The sequence below is a fragment of the Aspergillus caelatus genome (assembly GCF_009193585.1).
Source record: "Aspergillus caelatus strain CBS 763.97 unplaced genomic scaffold BDV27scaffold_56, whole genome shotgun sequence".
Classification (NCBI taxonomy): Eukaryota; Fungi; Ascomycota; class Eurotiomycetes; order Eurotiales; family Aspergillaceae; genus Aspergillus; species Aspergillus caelatus.
Genome location: NW_022475319.1, coordinates 89,932 through 105,418, shown reverse-complemented (window position 1 = coordinate 105,418; position 15,487 = coordinate 89,932). Strand labels below are relative to the sequence as shown.

The following is a 15,487-nucleotide window of genomic DNA, read 5'->3' as shown; positions in this document are numbered from 1 at the left end:
TCGAGCCTATCAACGTCGCCATCCAACGCTAGCTTCATCAGCGTCGCAATTTAGCAAGTCGAAGGCATCAACTTTCCGCAACCCTTGAATAGGTTTATAAACTATCGATATTAAAGCTGCCTAAACAGGCATAGCGCTGTCTCATTTATAAGCGATTGCTTCTCCCACAATTTAATCATGTGGATAGATTCAAGCATTTCAATAAGATTCCAAGAAGTCTGTCTCCTCAAGATAAACTTAAACCCCCTCCGCATTACCCATAAACCCAATCCAAAACCATCATCTCTCGTATCAAATAAAGCCTATAAAGCATCATGTCTCCAAACAGGAGTATATCACTCCATCCCGCCCTCCCCACCGATGCTGCCGCCTTCGACGAAATCCACAGCAAAGCCTTCCCCAATGACATTCTCCTTAAAGTCATGTACGGCCCTCGAGAAGAAAACTCCGTAGGCTTGGCTCAGGATTTAGAGAAGACTATCCGTGAGAACCCCAACGCTCGATTTCTAAAGGCCGTTGATGACGAGTCGGGTCGGATTGTGGGGTGGTCGTGGTGGGTTATCTACCGCGATGCAGAAGCCCACATAAAAGCGGAACAGGAGGCAGTGAAGAAGCGTGCCACGCCACCGCCGAGGTCGATTTGTCCGCAGGCGTGTTTGGATTATCGCCAGATGGTGGTGCAGAAGAGGGAAAAGTGGATTGGGGGGAAGGCGGTTGCTAGTGAGTATTTTCTTCTTTTCTCTTTCTTTTTCTGTCTTTCTTTGGCTTGGTTATTGTTGTTGCTGCCTTGGGAAAGTGAGTGGGCATGCCTAACAGATATAACTTAGTCCTACAGATTTTGGTGGTCCATCCAGAGTATCAGGGTCGTGGGATTGGAACCAAGTTACTAATGGCCGGGGTGGAAGAGGCAAAACGTCTCCGGCTACCGGCCTGGTTGGAGGCTTCGCGGGCTGGGTATACACTCTACAAGAAGTGTGGGTTCCGTGATGTCGGCGAGAATCTAGATCTTGACTTGGCCAAATATGGTGCCACGGGGCAGAAGCACGGATTTTGTATGCTGATGGATGCTGTTGATGTCAACTAAAGCTGGTTTGACCTCTATTTGTTTGGCTTTGATATCACATACTTGAAGTATTAGGTAGCTTTGCCATTTGAAAAGTTATATTATATTGGATGACGTACTTAGATTTTCATGAGTGTGTTATGGGACAACGTATGGTAACCTTCATGCGAAGACAGGTTTGAAAGTACTATCATGATTTCCATCCGGAAGTAGGGCATTGGTGGGGAGGCCGTAGCCTGCGAGCCCTACGCCATAGACTGACACACAGAGATCACATTGGAACAATGAACCTCGTTTTCAACAAACCCCACTACAGTCTTTGTTATCTCAAGCTTCCCTCGGTATATACACGTCACGCTAATCGAGAATGAATGCAGCACTTCCTAGGAACAATTGTTGTTTGGTTTGAGAAGAAGCGGTGGGAGTGGCTGAGTTGGCTATCTTACTGCAAGAATTACGATATAAAGGAATTGAAAATACAAAAGATGATATTCTGAACAGAAATTCATTCAAACATCACACAACCCTATAGACAGACACAGAATGACTCTTATATAAGGCCCAATGTAACTTCAAGACACTTTCACGACCAATGAGCAGCTTGGTCCTTCAAAGTCGATCGGCAATTCCGTGTCGGTGTACCCAGCTTCGGGCTCGTTTTCCGAAGATATACCTAGCGCACATATTAGTACATGTCATCAACTTATTATTGGCGCAGAACGACACTCACATAGGGATAGTGCATAGTGCCGCAGCCATTGTGATTCCTCCAATAGTGAAGAAGCAGTTACGAACACCTTGGCTATCAATCCATCCATTGAGGTAAAAGGACAGCCCAAATGCGAAGAGATTCTTGAGAAAGTTCATTGTCGCAAAGGCCTCACCGGCCTTCTCACGGTGACAGTCTACGATGTAGGTGACAACCCCAGTGGTGCCGAGTTGGACACCAAAATTAATCATGCCCAAACACACAATCACCGGTACAGGCCATGGGTCTTGTGCATAGGAAGACTGGCCCCAGGCAAAGAACCCCGTTGAGGTGAACAAAAGGTACGTAAGCATGATCGGTAGGCGGAACTCGGGCTCTGCATAGATACTGGTAAGTGACAAGTATGGAGAGAATGGCAGAGGGAGATCATACCGAATATGCCACCGTTCATCTTGGACATCCGGGTCACCAGGCCGTCAATCAGGGGTCCGGCACTAAAAGTCCCAAGGACGGACGCGACAAAGGACGACAAGTTCGTGGCTCCAACACCCATCACGGAGAAGTTGTAAGGTGGCGCGGAGAAGATCTGGGATAGGGTGAGAGAAATGCCCACGAGCCATGCTATACAGTTGGTAAAAAGAAGCACAGCCCAAAGAACAGGTGGCGAAGCCAAAAGATAGAATGGCCGGATGATAGTATTCCAGAATGAGACATGGTTGACATAACCGCTATACGGTAGCAGCTCTTTGGCCCAGGAGTGACGCGCTTCGGCTGTTTGAGCCCCAGTGCTTGCAGCGTTTTCGAGCTGCTCCAGGTCTGTTTTTTCCTCAGTGGCAACCTGCCAAAAATTAGCATGAGGATGTAAGATAAAAGGCCGTGAAATGATAACGCACATTTGTTTCTCCAGTATCGATATTCAGTGCTTCTCTCGCATACGCGGATTCCGGCATCCAGAAGAAGACCATTATCAATGTTAGAGCAAAGGCGCCACCCATGGCATGTAATGCAATTCTAAACGATCCATACTCAATTATTGCAGCCGCTATTTGAGAAGATCAGCAAATGTATTGATCAAGAATGCTCAAAACAAATTTACCTATCGGGACCGCCAGGTTAATTCCACCGAGGACGCCGAGGTTAAAAATAGCAGTACGGAACCCACGTTCATGCACGAACCTAATCGGTTAGTTAATGCATATAAGGCAAGTGATTGAAACTGCTAGACCTACCAGATATCTGCAATGGAGGCCGGAACCAAAGCCTCCATAGGTGCCATGCAGAGCCCGCAAAGGACTCTTGAGGCGACAAATGATTCAAAGCTTTTGGCTTCGGCCGCCCAAAAACATGACACCATCAAGCCAACAGTTGTTCCAAGATAAACCGGACGCTTTCCGTATTTCACGGCCAAGGAATTGAATATCAAGCTTCCAACGGCGATAGCCGAAATCAGGCCGCCCTGGACGGCGGAAACAAACGTCGATAACGAGACCCCAAATTCTGCAGCGAGTGGGACGAATGCACCACCGAGAAGCGGACCGACCGCTATTTTGTAGAAGATGAAGGGTTAGCTTTATTCATCACCAGGGCGAGGAACGCATCTCGTCGCATCTTACCTCCAACGCAGCCACAGCCCCATCCATAGGCAATTGTAAAAAGCTCTTTCTTGAGCCGGGGCCAATTATAAGGGTCATTTGGTGAGTCAGACGGTTGAGGAACAAGCACGATCTGCCCGGTAGAATCGTGTTTCAGAAGACTGGGGTTGATGCCGGAGTAAGTGTCGACCTCATGAAGACCATGTAGCGGTGCCGTTCCTGGGATATGTTCCAGTTTATTATCATCTAGAATACCAAGCGGCATCTTGAGAGCATTCAGACAGCCTTGAATACTTGTATTGTTCGCTGGGAGCTGGATACCCGCACTGAGGACAAAAGTTTGGGAAAACAGCAGTAGCAACAAGATTATTTAATGGAGCTCATGCAAGAGGATGAAATAGTACTAGTAAAAGATACTAATAAGCCTAGTCACCAATTTGAATAAATTACTGATCAAATGGGGCACCGTGTCAATAATCATTGCTAGGAGGTCAACCCCCCCGGTTTATAACCTCTCCGCACCCCTCATTACCACATATGCAACGCCTTCCAATACTATTCTCCACTAGTCCCTTTGACTTTACAATTAAACAGCTCTTAGTAGCCAGAGTGAATGCAACTTGTCGGTAATATGGGGCCTGAGTCCTGACAGCCCCGTCCTGGGGAATTTCCGAGCTTCAATCTGGGGTTCCCCACGGGGGTTCACCGACTCGACAAGGTGGGTGCCGTGCCTTCGCGTCCAATATACCAGTGAAGTCTATTTACAAGGTTGACTCATGATATGGAATAGGCAAAACTACACTCAATGAATTGTCAACTCGACAGTGCCTACCCAGAGAGCATATTGCAGGTCCTCCACATATCGTGAGATGGAGCTGCTGAATACTCCGCGATTCAACAACGCGCTCAGTCAAACCTGGAGAGAAATCGGCAATGTGGCGAGGATTGGATCTGTGGAGCAAAGATCGTCTGCCATTAGTTACACCCGGCACTTGACCATCGAATCCCAACTACCGAGGGGCCATTATGGCCCCAAAGAGGACAGAGTTTCCCCCGTACGCTTTCAGCCATTTAAGCGACAGTCCTATCAACCCAATTAGATATATCGGAGAAAAGCGTGTTAATTGCTTTCAACTCCCTCTATCTAAAGAAGGACAGTGCGAGATCATCCCCAGGGTGGCACAGAAATGCCCTTTGAAACATCTAGAATATCTTCAACACAAGGACGGTGGCTTTACAGAGATTTATGCCGCCCAAAGTACTGGGTTACGCATTGCACACTCGATGATGCCATCAATTCCGCAATATCGGCTCGTACTGCATGCAGGAGCCGGGGGGAACTCATTTATCCCCGTGATGGTCGAAAGCATCGAGACCCGCCGACGCCGGGAATACCCCAGCAGCCATGTGGGGAACTGTCAAGGAGGGGTTTTTGAATGAGTAACAAAGATTTGTCGTCGATATGAAATGTGAGGGATGCCAGAGAAAATAGCCACCGAATCCAATATCAACCTTTTTCATGAAACTCTACTCATCACAATATGTCACCAAAGAGAAGCATCATCGTCACCGGTAAGAACCTCGGAAAACCCTTCTCAGAAAAACGATCAACGGACCAGCATCATTGACTCCTCGATCAGGAGGGGCCTCAGGTATTGGTCTGGGCATTACCAGGCACTTTATCTCACAGCCTGAGACTCACATCACCATCCTCGATATCAACCCAAAAACCGGTGCTCAGACACTGCAGGAACTTCGAGCCGAACATCCATTGGCTAGTGTCTCATTCGATGAATGCGATGTGTCCTCTTGGGAAAGCCAAACTGCTGTATTCGAGAAAGTATACGCCGAGCAAGGTAGAATCGATATTGTCTTCGCCAATGCGGGGATTACCGAGAAGGGAAGCTTGTTGCCCGCAAAGCATGATGGCAACGAGGGGCCACCCAAGCCAAACCTCGCGACCTTAAACGTGAATTTAGTGGGAGCTATATACAGTAAGTTGTCTTCCTCAATTGAGAACTCTACAGCTCCATATGGGCAAATTAGTAATGTTGATTTTCCCCTCTCAACAGCTGTTCATCTTGCCATCCACTACATGTACAAAAACGCGGCAAGTGACCCGACAGCTTCTTCAAACGGACTGATCGTCTGCACTGCCTCAAATGCAGGCCTGTACCCATTCCCTATGGCGCCTATGTATGCAACAACCAAAGCTGGTGTAGTCAACCTCGTACGATCTCTGGCTCGCCCACTGGAAGCTGAAAAGATCCGAATCAACGCATTAGCTCCTGCTGTGATCGGTAAGTTGAATTGGACTACTCTGCGCGTCCTCTACACGCCAGCGGAAAAAATGATTGGTCTGGCTAATGTATGATAGCAACGAATATTGCGCCAAGTAATGACTTGTTCAGGTCGATGATTCTAACGCCGATGTCTACTGCAACAAATGCAGTGGCACAACTTGTAGGTGATGAGTCGTTAACGGGCAAGATTGCGGAATTACACGGTGAACATGTCACCTTTGCGGAGCCCCCAGCCTATGTGGATGAAGATACTGAGAAGAATATTGAGAATTTTTGGAATCTGGGATATGCATAGAGGAGGCAAAGTCAGCTGAAGACTCGTAGCAATATAAATATAAAAATTTCAGAATGGTATTTGATGCAATATCAACAAATAAGATCTAGCTGTCGTCTGTAGCTCTTCGCCATAGAACATTTCTCCGTAGTTTGAGCGTCAACTCAGGAAACATGGGATTAAACGAACATCGAAACGTGAGACGGTGAAATGCAGCACGTCCAGCATATTAACTGGGGTCGACTCAGGTGCGGCAAGAGAACAGATGGGCGAAGGAGAAGCCTTGGTTTTACACAGCATGGTCGTATTTATCCGACTGCAAGAATTTTAGGAATTATAGCACAATATATGATGGCTTCGTAGTATCTCTAATAGAATGCGAAGTTGAATATATCCACACCAGGTCTAGGTGTATGACTCTAAGACGAGCTCAGTCCTATGATGTTCATAAGGTAGATAGCGGTTCAATCTTATAGCCGGCTGTGGTAATCTATATGATGTGCTCGTATTCCTCCGGGTAGATCGAGAATCACTCTCGATATCTCGTGACTTCACTTTCACGTATCAACATTCATTCATAGAGACAAATCCCAGTATGCAAGAGCGGTAGCCCTAGTGCTATTTCTGAGCACCAGTACTGGAGACCGCCTGCTGCTTCGTCACTACTGGGTATTCCCAGGAACCGTTCTGCAGTTCTTCGTCCGGCCCATAAAAGCGAACTATCGGCTACATTAATACCAAAATTGCAAAGCTGAAATAGTGTGGGATGCTTACGGTTTATGTCAATTTGCCCCCCACCAGATGGTCCCGGTAACCAACTATAACGCGTTAGTCGCTATGTAGGCAATTTTTGAAAGACTTATCCGCCAACTCACTTAGATGTCCAATTGGAAGGTGGTTCGATGTCGGCTGGCTGGATGAGAATTTGGAAAGACTCATCCCGATCATCGTCCCCATACACAGGTATGCCATCTGCGTAAGTGAGGTTCGATCGATCACCAAGAGAGGACCGATCCAGTGGATTTTTAATGAGAAACTTGTCCGCGTTATATAATGTCAGACTCCAGAAGCCATTTTTAGCGAGCGGAGGCTTCCTGCTGAAGGTGAAGACGTATGCCTCGTTGGCGCCCAATTCGAAAACCGAACTACTTGCCGTCGGGCCATACATTGGATACAAGGCCACAGTTGCATCCACGATAAGATATGCCCAATTAGTCACAAACGCTCGCATCTCATAGTTCGTATTGTAGTCACCCTGTGCGGTACCAGAGACTGATCGCCAATTGTTTTCCAGGTCAATATGATTGGCAGGAAGAGCAAAGGCTTTCGAAACAGCAGAGGCTGCCGTGACGGCGGCCGCTGTGAGGTTTCGAACTTGGGGCCTGTAGACGCCACCCCGGATACCGGCTGCGTTGAGGTTGCGGTTCACTCTAGCAAGGTCGGAAATGTTGCGCGGCGGGTTGTGCGGTGCGAAGCGTGCTGTCATCTGCATAATTCGGGTGGCAGGGTCCGAAGAAAGCGATGAGTTCAGCATAGGAACCGTTAACTGCGGGATATTCTGAGCACGCTTCCTCTGTATCGTAGAAATCTGCATCTGGTCTTGGATAGCATGTATCTTGTCGATGTCCGTTCCGTTGTTCTTAACGACAAGTCGGGCAAGAATACCACCATAAGGAGTAGGTGCATTGACCCACCCTCTAAGACCTCTACAGTCCTCGTACTCCTCAGATTGCGTCTCGTCGCAAAGCTGTACCCCAACTGTTTCGTTACTGTTCGGCGAATAACGCAATCGGTACTTGCCGGCAGAGCTATTATAGACGTTACCGATGTTTGCATAGTTGTTGCCGTACCTCGTGGGAAGTTAGCTACAGAAGTGTATTGTTGCAGGATTAGAATACTCCAACTCACACGTCATAGAAAGGAAATACCCAGAACCGCTCATCAACAACTGGAACATCCAGAATGAGATCGTGATGTGACAGGTCAATGATAGCCGCGGAGTACAGCGTGTCGACATTGGGTCGCACCACAGCTGTAGTTTCAGGTGTCGTCAGCTCTCGCAAATGAAAAAAGCTATTGGTTGAATTCAGCTTTCCCAACGTTCGGAGGGCGAATGTGGCATAAGAAACCAGGGGATAGCCATACTAGGTAGTATGTTAGTCGTCGCCTTCGATCTGTACCTAAAAAGAAAAAAAAAAAAAATACAGCAAAACATACAAGCAAGGAGAATACAGTTGCCTCGTCTGGACTCTGATTGGTATGTTCAAGGCATGCCACCATAGTGATGGTGGACACCAGAAGTATATGGATTGCTGAAAGCCTCCCCATCATTGTGTCTAGTTTTGTATGTGGGAGTGTCTGATTCCGTGGACTTTCGACGGTCGCCGTGTGCTATATATACCATAGACTATACATTGTTCTACTTTGCCTCGAATATTTAAAGATCCATCTAGCTGAATGACTACACTGGCCAATAGCCGGTGTGGGCAGTGCAGATCTGCAGCTTGGCTTCAACTCCTCAACCCAAGACCCACGGTGAGCTTTATTTCCCCCAATCATCCCCTTGAACAGTGACAAGGATCTTGCGAGCGTCTCGTATTAACTGGCATTGGAAAATCCGGGGTATCAAAGTTTTTAAGGCCATCATTGATATTGAATACTAGGTTAAGCTATTTTCCAGATTCATCTTAGTACAAACTAAGCTTGCGAGAAGCTGAACCTAACTTCAATGGGCATTATTCGAACATTTTACATGGTCCAAAAGTCTACCTGCGAGCGTTGGCTCTAAGAATCACTTTCGTCGATATCTTCATCATGAGACTTCCAATCATGTTGCTCATCCCCGCATCCGGACCAGACCTGGTACGTAGCCGTGACCTATCATCTTTTCAATCGAAGTATCAGGTCGACTATCCGTATCTGCTCGTAATTTAGCACAGCCAGGCTCTTGGAACTACAAGTCTTGCGGGTGTCAGCAGTCCGGCCAGTTATTGCATCGGTCGTCCTAGAAGCGAAAGAGATACCTATCTTAGTAGCAACTTGGTTGATCAATGACTAAGTCTCATGCATGTAGACCCGTGGTTTCGATTTATTTAATGCCGAGCCTTCCCAGTTCACAACTTTGTGTATAGTGCGAAAGCCCTCAAGCCTTCATATCAACAGTATCAGAAATAGAGGAACTCCGCGGTGAGGGCAAGAAATCTGCTACAAACTGTACTACTCCTTTTACCCACAATCTCTGTGGTTTCGAAGTGATCAAACATGATGTTTGATCTCACCGATCACCAAGATGCACAGATGGTCTCTCAAAGCAATATGCCCTATGACCAGGAACACCTCATGCACCAAGGGACGCACTATCAAAAGCATTTCTGTGCCATGTAGGTTCCTTTTTAGCACTAGGGTCCTTTGCGAGGCAATATATAGGCTAACGCCTATCAGCGCTCTCTGTTGCCCATCCAGAGAAAGCCTATGAAAAGAGAAAGTAGCTCATAATCACAATATTCTGAACTACAATCAACCGTACCGCGCCGGTTAGACATTATCGGGCCTTCTTCTAGGCCCGTATACTTACGACTACCTGAATAGTGCATCGCAACGCGACAGATCCCGTCCCATTGGTGAGGGGAAATACAGCATGAATGTACTAGTTGTGAATACTGGTTGTGAATACTTATGGATACACTGAAGGGGCAAATTCAAACCCAGCCTTCTTCCTTACCATTGCCCCATCGCGCCACATACCAATGTGGCGACTGGTCTTCCCGAGTTTGGGTTCGTGGAATCTGCCTGTCATCACCTCTACCGAGGTAAATCCTGCTTCTAGACATTCCATTTCTCATATGGCGCTATTTCAAGATGTCGTTCAAAGGATCCAAACTCCAACCCCAACGTTCCCAACAGGGTCAGCTGGACTGTTAGACAGCCTGAACAAAATTAAACCGTCATTAATTACAATGATGAGTTTTCCGCAATCGTCTTCACTCAGTTCAGGCCGTGGACGAGCGGTCTTAATGTTCCGAAGGGAAAGGAAATACAGGTAGTCGCAACACATACAGACTTAGCACCGACTTTCTCCAACAGTCTTGGTATAACCCCAAGGCCCAACTTTAAACGAGGCGCCGATCCCTTTGACTAGAAATAGGATCGCGAAAGCAGAGACGTCGCGCCATGAGCATGTCAACGTGGACCACTGGGGTAAGGCTAATGTTGAAGGCATACACGGCACTAATAATCAAGGTGAAGGTAGGCAATAACTGGTTCCAGCCATACACAGGTCGATCCATATCAAGTAAACTTACTCAAGCCAAATGCCATGCAATATCGTCTAGGGTAATTGAGAAGCCTGTGACCCCGCTTGATGCATTACTAATGGTTCTAGTGGCTGACGAGTACACCCATCCTTGGCCAGTTCTTCACTCCAGTGGTGATGTGATTATCTCTTCTGAACGATCGATGCTCTTCGATTATAGCCAAAATATCCGGTTGCCAAGTCAGCATCAAATAAAAAGCGCCCAATTGCACCAAGTGATATCTAATTTCAAGGCGGGGATCAACTGCCAAGGGGGGCAGTGCGTACCGATGCCCTATCCGATATACCGACAGGATGATCGGCATGTCAAATTGGTGTCCTTCGAGCTCCATTCAACGGCGCGGCCAAGTTGGTGAATGTCGAAATATGGGGGAGTAAACATCGGGAAAATAGCCATTTTCAAAAAAAAAAAAAAAAAGCTGTTTTCTTGTTTTACTGCAGGTTCTACTGCGTAGGTACTTACAGAAATAAGCGTCTTGCGAGAGAAGCACTATGGTCTACCCAGGACACCCAAGTCGTGGGTGTTATACCTGTCGCTCTCGTAAAGTCAAAGTATGGGAGTTTGTTTATTTTGACATGACCTTCAAACTGGCTAATCACAGTCCAGTGCGATGAGACTAAACCAATCTGTCTGCGATGCATGAAAGCCAAACGTCATTGTGAGGGTTATCGTGACTCCGGTGCCAACGACAACATGCCTGAGAAACAGGGCGGAGCGCCAGGATCTAACGTAGAAATGCTCGTGGCTAAACGCAATAGCCAAACTACTGCTCCAGGCGATGAATTCTGGGGCAGCATTTGGATGAACACACAATTTACTACCTTGTTACGCTATCCCAATACAGCACTTGATCGAGTCAATCTACATCGTCTTTATGCGGATCTTGTCCGTCTCCCACAGGCCGCCAGCATCTACGGCGGTTGCTTAACTTATATACCCCAACTCAGTCCATCACTTGTGTCTTCCTCGCCACTTCTACCGGCTCTATCAGCTCTTATTCTTACATTCGTCGTGCGGAAAGACAACAGCCAACATGCAAAAGAGCAAGCCATAAACAGTTACCACAGGGCTCTCCAGCTTACTCGCCAGATAATCGATCGTAACACTACAAGTAGGCGAAACGAGGTCATTCTCACCATGTTGGTGCTTAGTATGTACGAGGTATAGTGCCTATTGCATTGAAAGAAAGCTTACCATTTTGACTGTTGAAGAAGCGCATTTTTCTCTCGTGGAGGATTGCTAACCATGCTAAGGATTTGACTAACCCCTGCCCCAACCAATCCATATTCAACCCTCATCTCGGAGGCGCCATCGCCTTTGTGAAGTCACAAGACTTAGTTTCATTCCAAGACGAGACGAGCAAAGGCTTATATATAGCACTCCTCTCCCGATTCGTAAGGCCCAGCCCGCCTACCCTGTAACCCGTTAGGTCTAATACATTCAAAGATGCCCGCCTGTCTCATCATCGACATAACCCATACCGTCCAGGAATTCCCGTTTACGATGCCAGAGCTTCTCACCTTACATGACGCACTGCTTCAGACCCCTTTCGCCTCTCCAAGGTCCCAACTGCAGGTTTACCTCTGCAAGCTAGCAATTCTCCACTTGCAAATCTCAGGGGTTGCTAGCAACCTGAGCTCAGGACATACCTCGTCAACTACTAGCACCGGTATTATTGATTCGATAAATGCGACCACCCACCAACTTTCGCAATGGCCGAGCTCCCTTCCCGCAGATTGGATTCATAGCACCATGGTAGTCCCTTCCGAGGACTGGAATCTATGGACACCAGTAGCACACGTTTACTCATCATTCTGGGCCGCCAATGACTGGACGCGCTATCGCGCTTTGCAAATATGTACATGTCACCTTCGTCTCCGCATCTATCATCTCCTGATCGCCACCAATCGTGACAATATAGCATCAATTTCTCTGGGAAGTCTATCTAGCGATATATCTACGACACGTGTGAAGATCCGCAATCTTGCCAATGATATATGCGCATCTATGCTGTACCATTTGGGATATAGGTGCATGGAGTCAGCTGAAAGACAGTACCCAATCGAGGCGTATCCTCAGGGGAAGTACGCCAGGTTAACATCTGCAACTCAAGTTACATGGCCATTATACATAGCAGGTATCGTGGAGGGGGTAGATCCCGCTCAGCGGATGTGGATTGCGAGCCAGCTGGATGTCATCGGCGACGAGATTGGGGTTAAACAAGCGAGTGCGATGGCGGAGGTGGTTAGAGAGCTTGCGCTCAGAGAATTGAGACCAGGCTCGCCGGGGGGGGGGTGAAACAAGTATGCACATGGCGATAGCTTGTTGAAAATGGGCGGTTCCAGTGTTCTGATATGCTCAAGAGGGTGACTGTTTTGATCAGAATGTAAAGGCTTTACCAAAATCTCATTTATAAATTGCTCCTTATATAGGAAGGCGAACAGCCTCTAGTTGGTAGAACAATGTAGATAAGCGAAGTCCGGCAAAAATGGATCCGTGGCTTCGGCATAAATGAGGATTGGCTCTTAGGGTCGGACTCGCTGAACCTTGGGGGCCAGCATTGGCATGACTCGCGGCTCGGCACCTCCGCAACAACAACAGCACACACGAATGTCTTAGATGTATCGGCTTTATTTGAGTCTGGCCGTAATGACTCGCCCACGCTGACTATATAACTCTAGAAACCCAAACAAAGAACTTTGAATTTCCAGTTTACCCGGTGAATCCCCGCTGTTCTTGAGATGCACATCACAGGGAAGACAACTGGTGGGATATCAATATCGTCTGATGCATTGGCATGCAGCCAAGAAAGTAGATACGAGCTAGGGATAGGAACTGGGGGCTCAACCAACCACCACATAAGGCTGGCCTCTTCTGCAATCGACCCATTCTCTCCCTTGACAAACATGCCCTCGCCCGTCAGAGCCGATTTACAATGTCAACAATAACCCCCCGCCCCACCCTCGACCCCGGATGGACACCATCAGTATACGGCTGTAACAGGAAAGGTGACTTCTGGAGCTGGAACTTCCGTACCGAGAATGATCAGCGCACGGTCCTAGGAGGCCCATCTCAGACCACCAACTGCCTCCCATCGGCCTGGGATCCCTCCCAGGCCTATGCAGGAACGCAATGTCCGACGGGTTACACCTCTGCCTGTCTGTCGACCGGGTCGGCTACGCAAACAACGACAGTTTGCTGCCCCACGTACGGTTGATCTATGCCATTGGATTCGAATCCCGTTAACGCGAAGAACATCCACTGATGGCTCGCTCCTCTTTTTAGAATCTATTCGTTTAGTTGCGTTGAGAATGCGAGCAAAAATCCCCACGGTCCCTGGTTTCCTTGTATATCACAGTATGATACTGCTACGAAACGAAGGATTACCGTGACCGACTTCGCTGCGAATACAATCGACTTTACGGATGTTAATCAAGGAACTAATCTTCATCTGTTTGCCATGGGTATCAGCCATACCAGTCCGGTATGCAGTGTGATTCCCAATCCCTGCGTGGAGGTCTTACTAGCTAACATGTGGATACAACGCGATAGACCGCAACCGACCCAGCGGACTCGGATCCAACGCCGTCACCCTCCAGTACCTCTGAGCCCAACTCTTCGAGTAGCATAAGTGCAGGTGCAGCCGCCGGGATCGGGGTTGGGTCAGCGGCCGGTGTTATGATCATAGCATTGCTGGGATGGTTCTTGCTCCTGCGAAGGAAGAAAGCAGAGTCGAATGCCCCTCCAGTCGCCGAGTATCCTGTACAAATCGGTGATGGGAAAGACATGACCCGTAACACGCAACCCCAGGAATTATATGGGGACGGAGCGAGGGAACTTCCGGGTTAAGCAATGGAGCGGGCTGTGCAGGGATTGAGGCATGGTAAAATCAAACTATGCATTGATTGTTACTCAAAGGGGCAGGGTATAATGTGATTGTTATCCGGTGCCCGATTTTGATATATTAATTAATACCCGAAGATGCGAGATTTATTGATCATTTGCTGTTTCCCCACAACCACCGGGTGTACCCCACCACTTCCGTGGTTTAAGCAAAAAGCTTTCAAAGAAGCAAAAAAAGATGTTGACGAGAGTGGGATTTGAACCCACGCCCCTTTCGAGACTGGAACCTTACTCCAGCTGAGAGTTTATTAGTGAACGTTCGTGAAGATGAGAATAATAGTGGTACTAACCGCCTTGGACCGCTCGGCCATCTCGCCTTGGTTGTTACACCATAGGTTATTTTGTAATATACAGCATGTTTTTTGATAGTTACATCGAGAAATCATTCAATAATATTGTGAGATTGATGGGGTTTTGCTAGGGAAATGTGTTTTACAACTGTAATCATGAATATGTGAAAATGAGAAGAGTATATTCCCCAGTGGCCTCGGGTAGGCCAATAGAGAATATAGTTTAGTGGAGTTCTGTAACGCTTCCGAGCATATGGTCAAGAAAATATATCATTATACATTACATGCATTGTGCCTGATATTTCTTTTAACATTTCCAATTTTGTACTATCAGTAGTAGTCACCTTGGGACAAGGGAGCCAGTACACAAATTACAACTCAAGCATGTATCAAAATCCGGAACCTGCCAACTACGATGAACACCCCCTCTTCTCAACCCTCCGAGATCATCTGTGACCCCATCATGCACAGTGCTAAAAGGGAAGATGCCAACCAGGCAAAAAGAACAGCGTCGAAGACTGAGAGAGAAACCCCGTAAACTCAAAGATACATCCAGAGTGTAATAATATGACACAAAGACAGCGAAAGCACCAGAAATGTAGCTGCTACCATTGATTTGAGTTTCGTTCCTCAATGTAGTGCCTAGACAGTTTTGGTTTCTTTCAAATCCACGCATTCGACGTCACCGGTAACAGAAACCAGGGCGTAGAGGACTAGAGATTTATCCATTCGATCACCCATATGGCATCGTATACGAGACCGGCTAAGTTTCCCAGCCTCCTTAACCGATGAGCCTGTACCAAAATATCTGTTGCCGATTTGCCGGATATAGTAGCAGTGATGCCAGAAAAGCCCTTAATATGCGACTTGACGCGTAAATACATCCATATGGTCCCTCAAGGTTGTGCTTGATGCCCGTGTGTGATTCGCATGCGGGAGATATAGCTTACGTCCGACTATGGGCGAGGCCATTCCGTGACTCAAGAGGGCATTGTTGGACGTTGGATCTCGAGAGGTGGGTGTTGATGCCATACTATGTA

At 47.5% G+C, this 15,487-nt stretch overlaps 6 protein-coding genes and 1 non-coding gene across 7 annotated transcripts; 4 read left to right on the top strand and 3 right to left on the bottom strand.

The window, feature by feature from the left end:
* Window positions 1–219: 219 nt before the first annotated feature.
* On the top strand, window positions 220–1,086 carry BDV27DRAFT_125778 (uncharacterized protein; the record flags this gene model as incomplete). Its single annotated transcript, XM_032066409.1, has 2 exons — window positions 220–720; window positions 828–1,086. The coding sequence occupies exons 1-2, from the start codon at window positions 315–317 to the stop codon at window positions 1,082–1,084; spliced, it is 663 nt and encodes a 220-aa protein (XP_031929229.1). The 5' UTR covers window positions 220–314.
* A 586-nt stretch (window positions 1,087–1,672) lies between these two features.
* On the bottom strand, window positions 1,673–3,629 carry BDV27DRAFT_143867 (major facilitator superfamily domain-containing protein; the record flags this gene model as incomplete). Its single annotated transcript, XM_032070171.1, has 7 exons — window positions 1,673–1,736; window positions 1,794–2,148; window positions 2,205–2,577; window positions 2,666–2,814; window positions 2,869–2,948; window positions 3,002–3,314; window positions 3,386–3,629. 7 exons carry the CDS (start codon window positions 3,627–3,629, stop codon window positions 1,673–1,675), a joined length of 1,578 nt encoding a protein of 525 aa, XP_031929228.1.
* Window positions 3,630–4,905: 1,276 nt separating this feature from the next.
* On the top strand, window positions 4,906–5,962 carry BDV27DRAFT_156226 (putative short chain dehydrogenase/reductase; the record flags this gene model as incomplete). Its single annotated transcript, XM_032072286.1, has 4 exons — window positions 4,906–4,936; window positions 5,005–5,358; window positions 5,437–5,664; window positions 5,742–5,962. 4 exons carry the CDS (start codon window positions 4,906–4,908, stop codon window positions 5,960–5,962), a joined length of 834 nt encoding a protein of 277 aa, XP_031929227.1.
* Window positions 5,963–6,559: 597 nt separating this feature from the next.
* BDV27DRAFT_156225 (uncharacterized protein) lies at window positions 6,560–8,221 on the bottom strand (the record flags this gene model as incomplete). Its single annotated transcript, XM_032072285.1, has 5 exons — window positions 6,560–6,660; window positions 6,716–6,759; window positions 6,817–7,791; window positions 7,850–8,085; window positions 8,159–8,221. The coding sequence occupies 5 exons, from the start codon at window positions 8,219–8,221 to the stop codon at window positions 6,560–6,562; spliced, it is 1,419 nt and encodes a 472-aa protein (XP_031929226.1).
* Window positions 8,222–10,947: 2,726 nt separating this feature from the next.
* On the top strand, window positions 10,948–12,552 carry BDV27DRAFT_143864 (uncharacterized protein; the record flags this gene model as incomplete). The annotated part of the gene is made up of 2 exons (XM_032070170.1): window positions 10,948–11,404; window positions 11,684–12,552. The coding sequence occupies 2 exons, from the start codon at window positions 10,948–10,950 to the stop codon at window positions 12,550–12,552; spliced, it is 1,326 nt and encodes a 441-aa protein (XP_031929225.1).
* Window positions 12,553–12,976: 424 nt separating this feature from the next.
* BDV27DRAFT_95522 (uncharacterized protein) lies at window positions 12,977–14,419 on the top strand. Its single transcript, XM_032078038.1, has 3 exons — window positions 12,977–13,461; window positions 13,540–13,738; window positions 13,807–14,419. Exons 1-3 carry the CDS (start codon window positions 13,190–13,192, stop codon window positions 14,101–14,103), a joined length of 768 nt encoding a protein of 255 aa, XP_031929224.1. The 5' UTR covers window positions 12,977–13,189; the 3' UTR covers window positions 14,104–14,419.
* BDV27DRAFT_t72 lies at window positions 14,340–14,474 on the bottom strand. The gene has a single exon. It is a non-coding gene; the product is annotated as a tRNA-OTHER (tRNA).
* Between the last annotated feature and the right edge of the window lie 1,013 nt (window positions 14,475–15,487).

Bases quoted from the DNA above. Each gene is read 5' to 3' on its own strand.
- BDV27DRAFT_95522 (XM_032078038.1), top strand. From the start codon at position 13,190: ATGTCAACAATAACCCCCCGCCCCACCCTCGACCCCGGATGGACACCA. The intron at 13,462-13,539 runs GTACGGTTGATC...TCCTCTTTTTAG, and splicing joins ACGACAGTTTGCTGCCCCAC to AATCTATTCGTTTAGTTGCG. The intron at 13,739-13,806 runs GTATGCAGTGTG...ACAACGCGATAG, and splicing joins GTATCAGCCATACCAGTCCG to ACCGCAACCGACCCAGCGGA.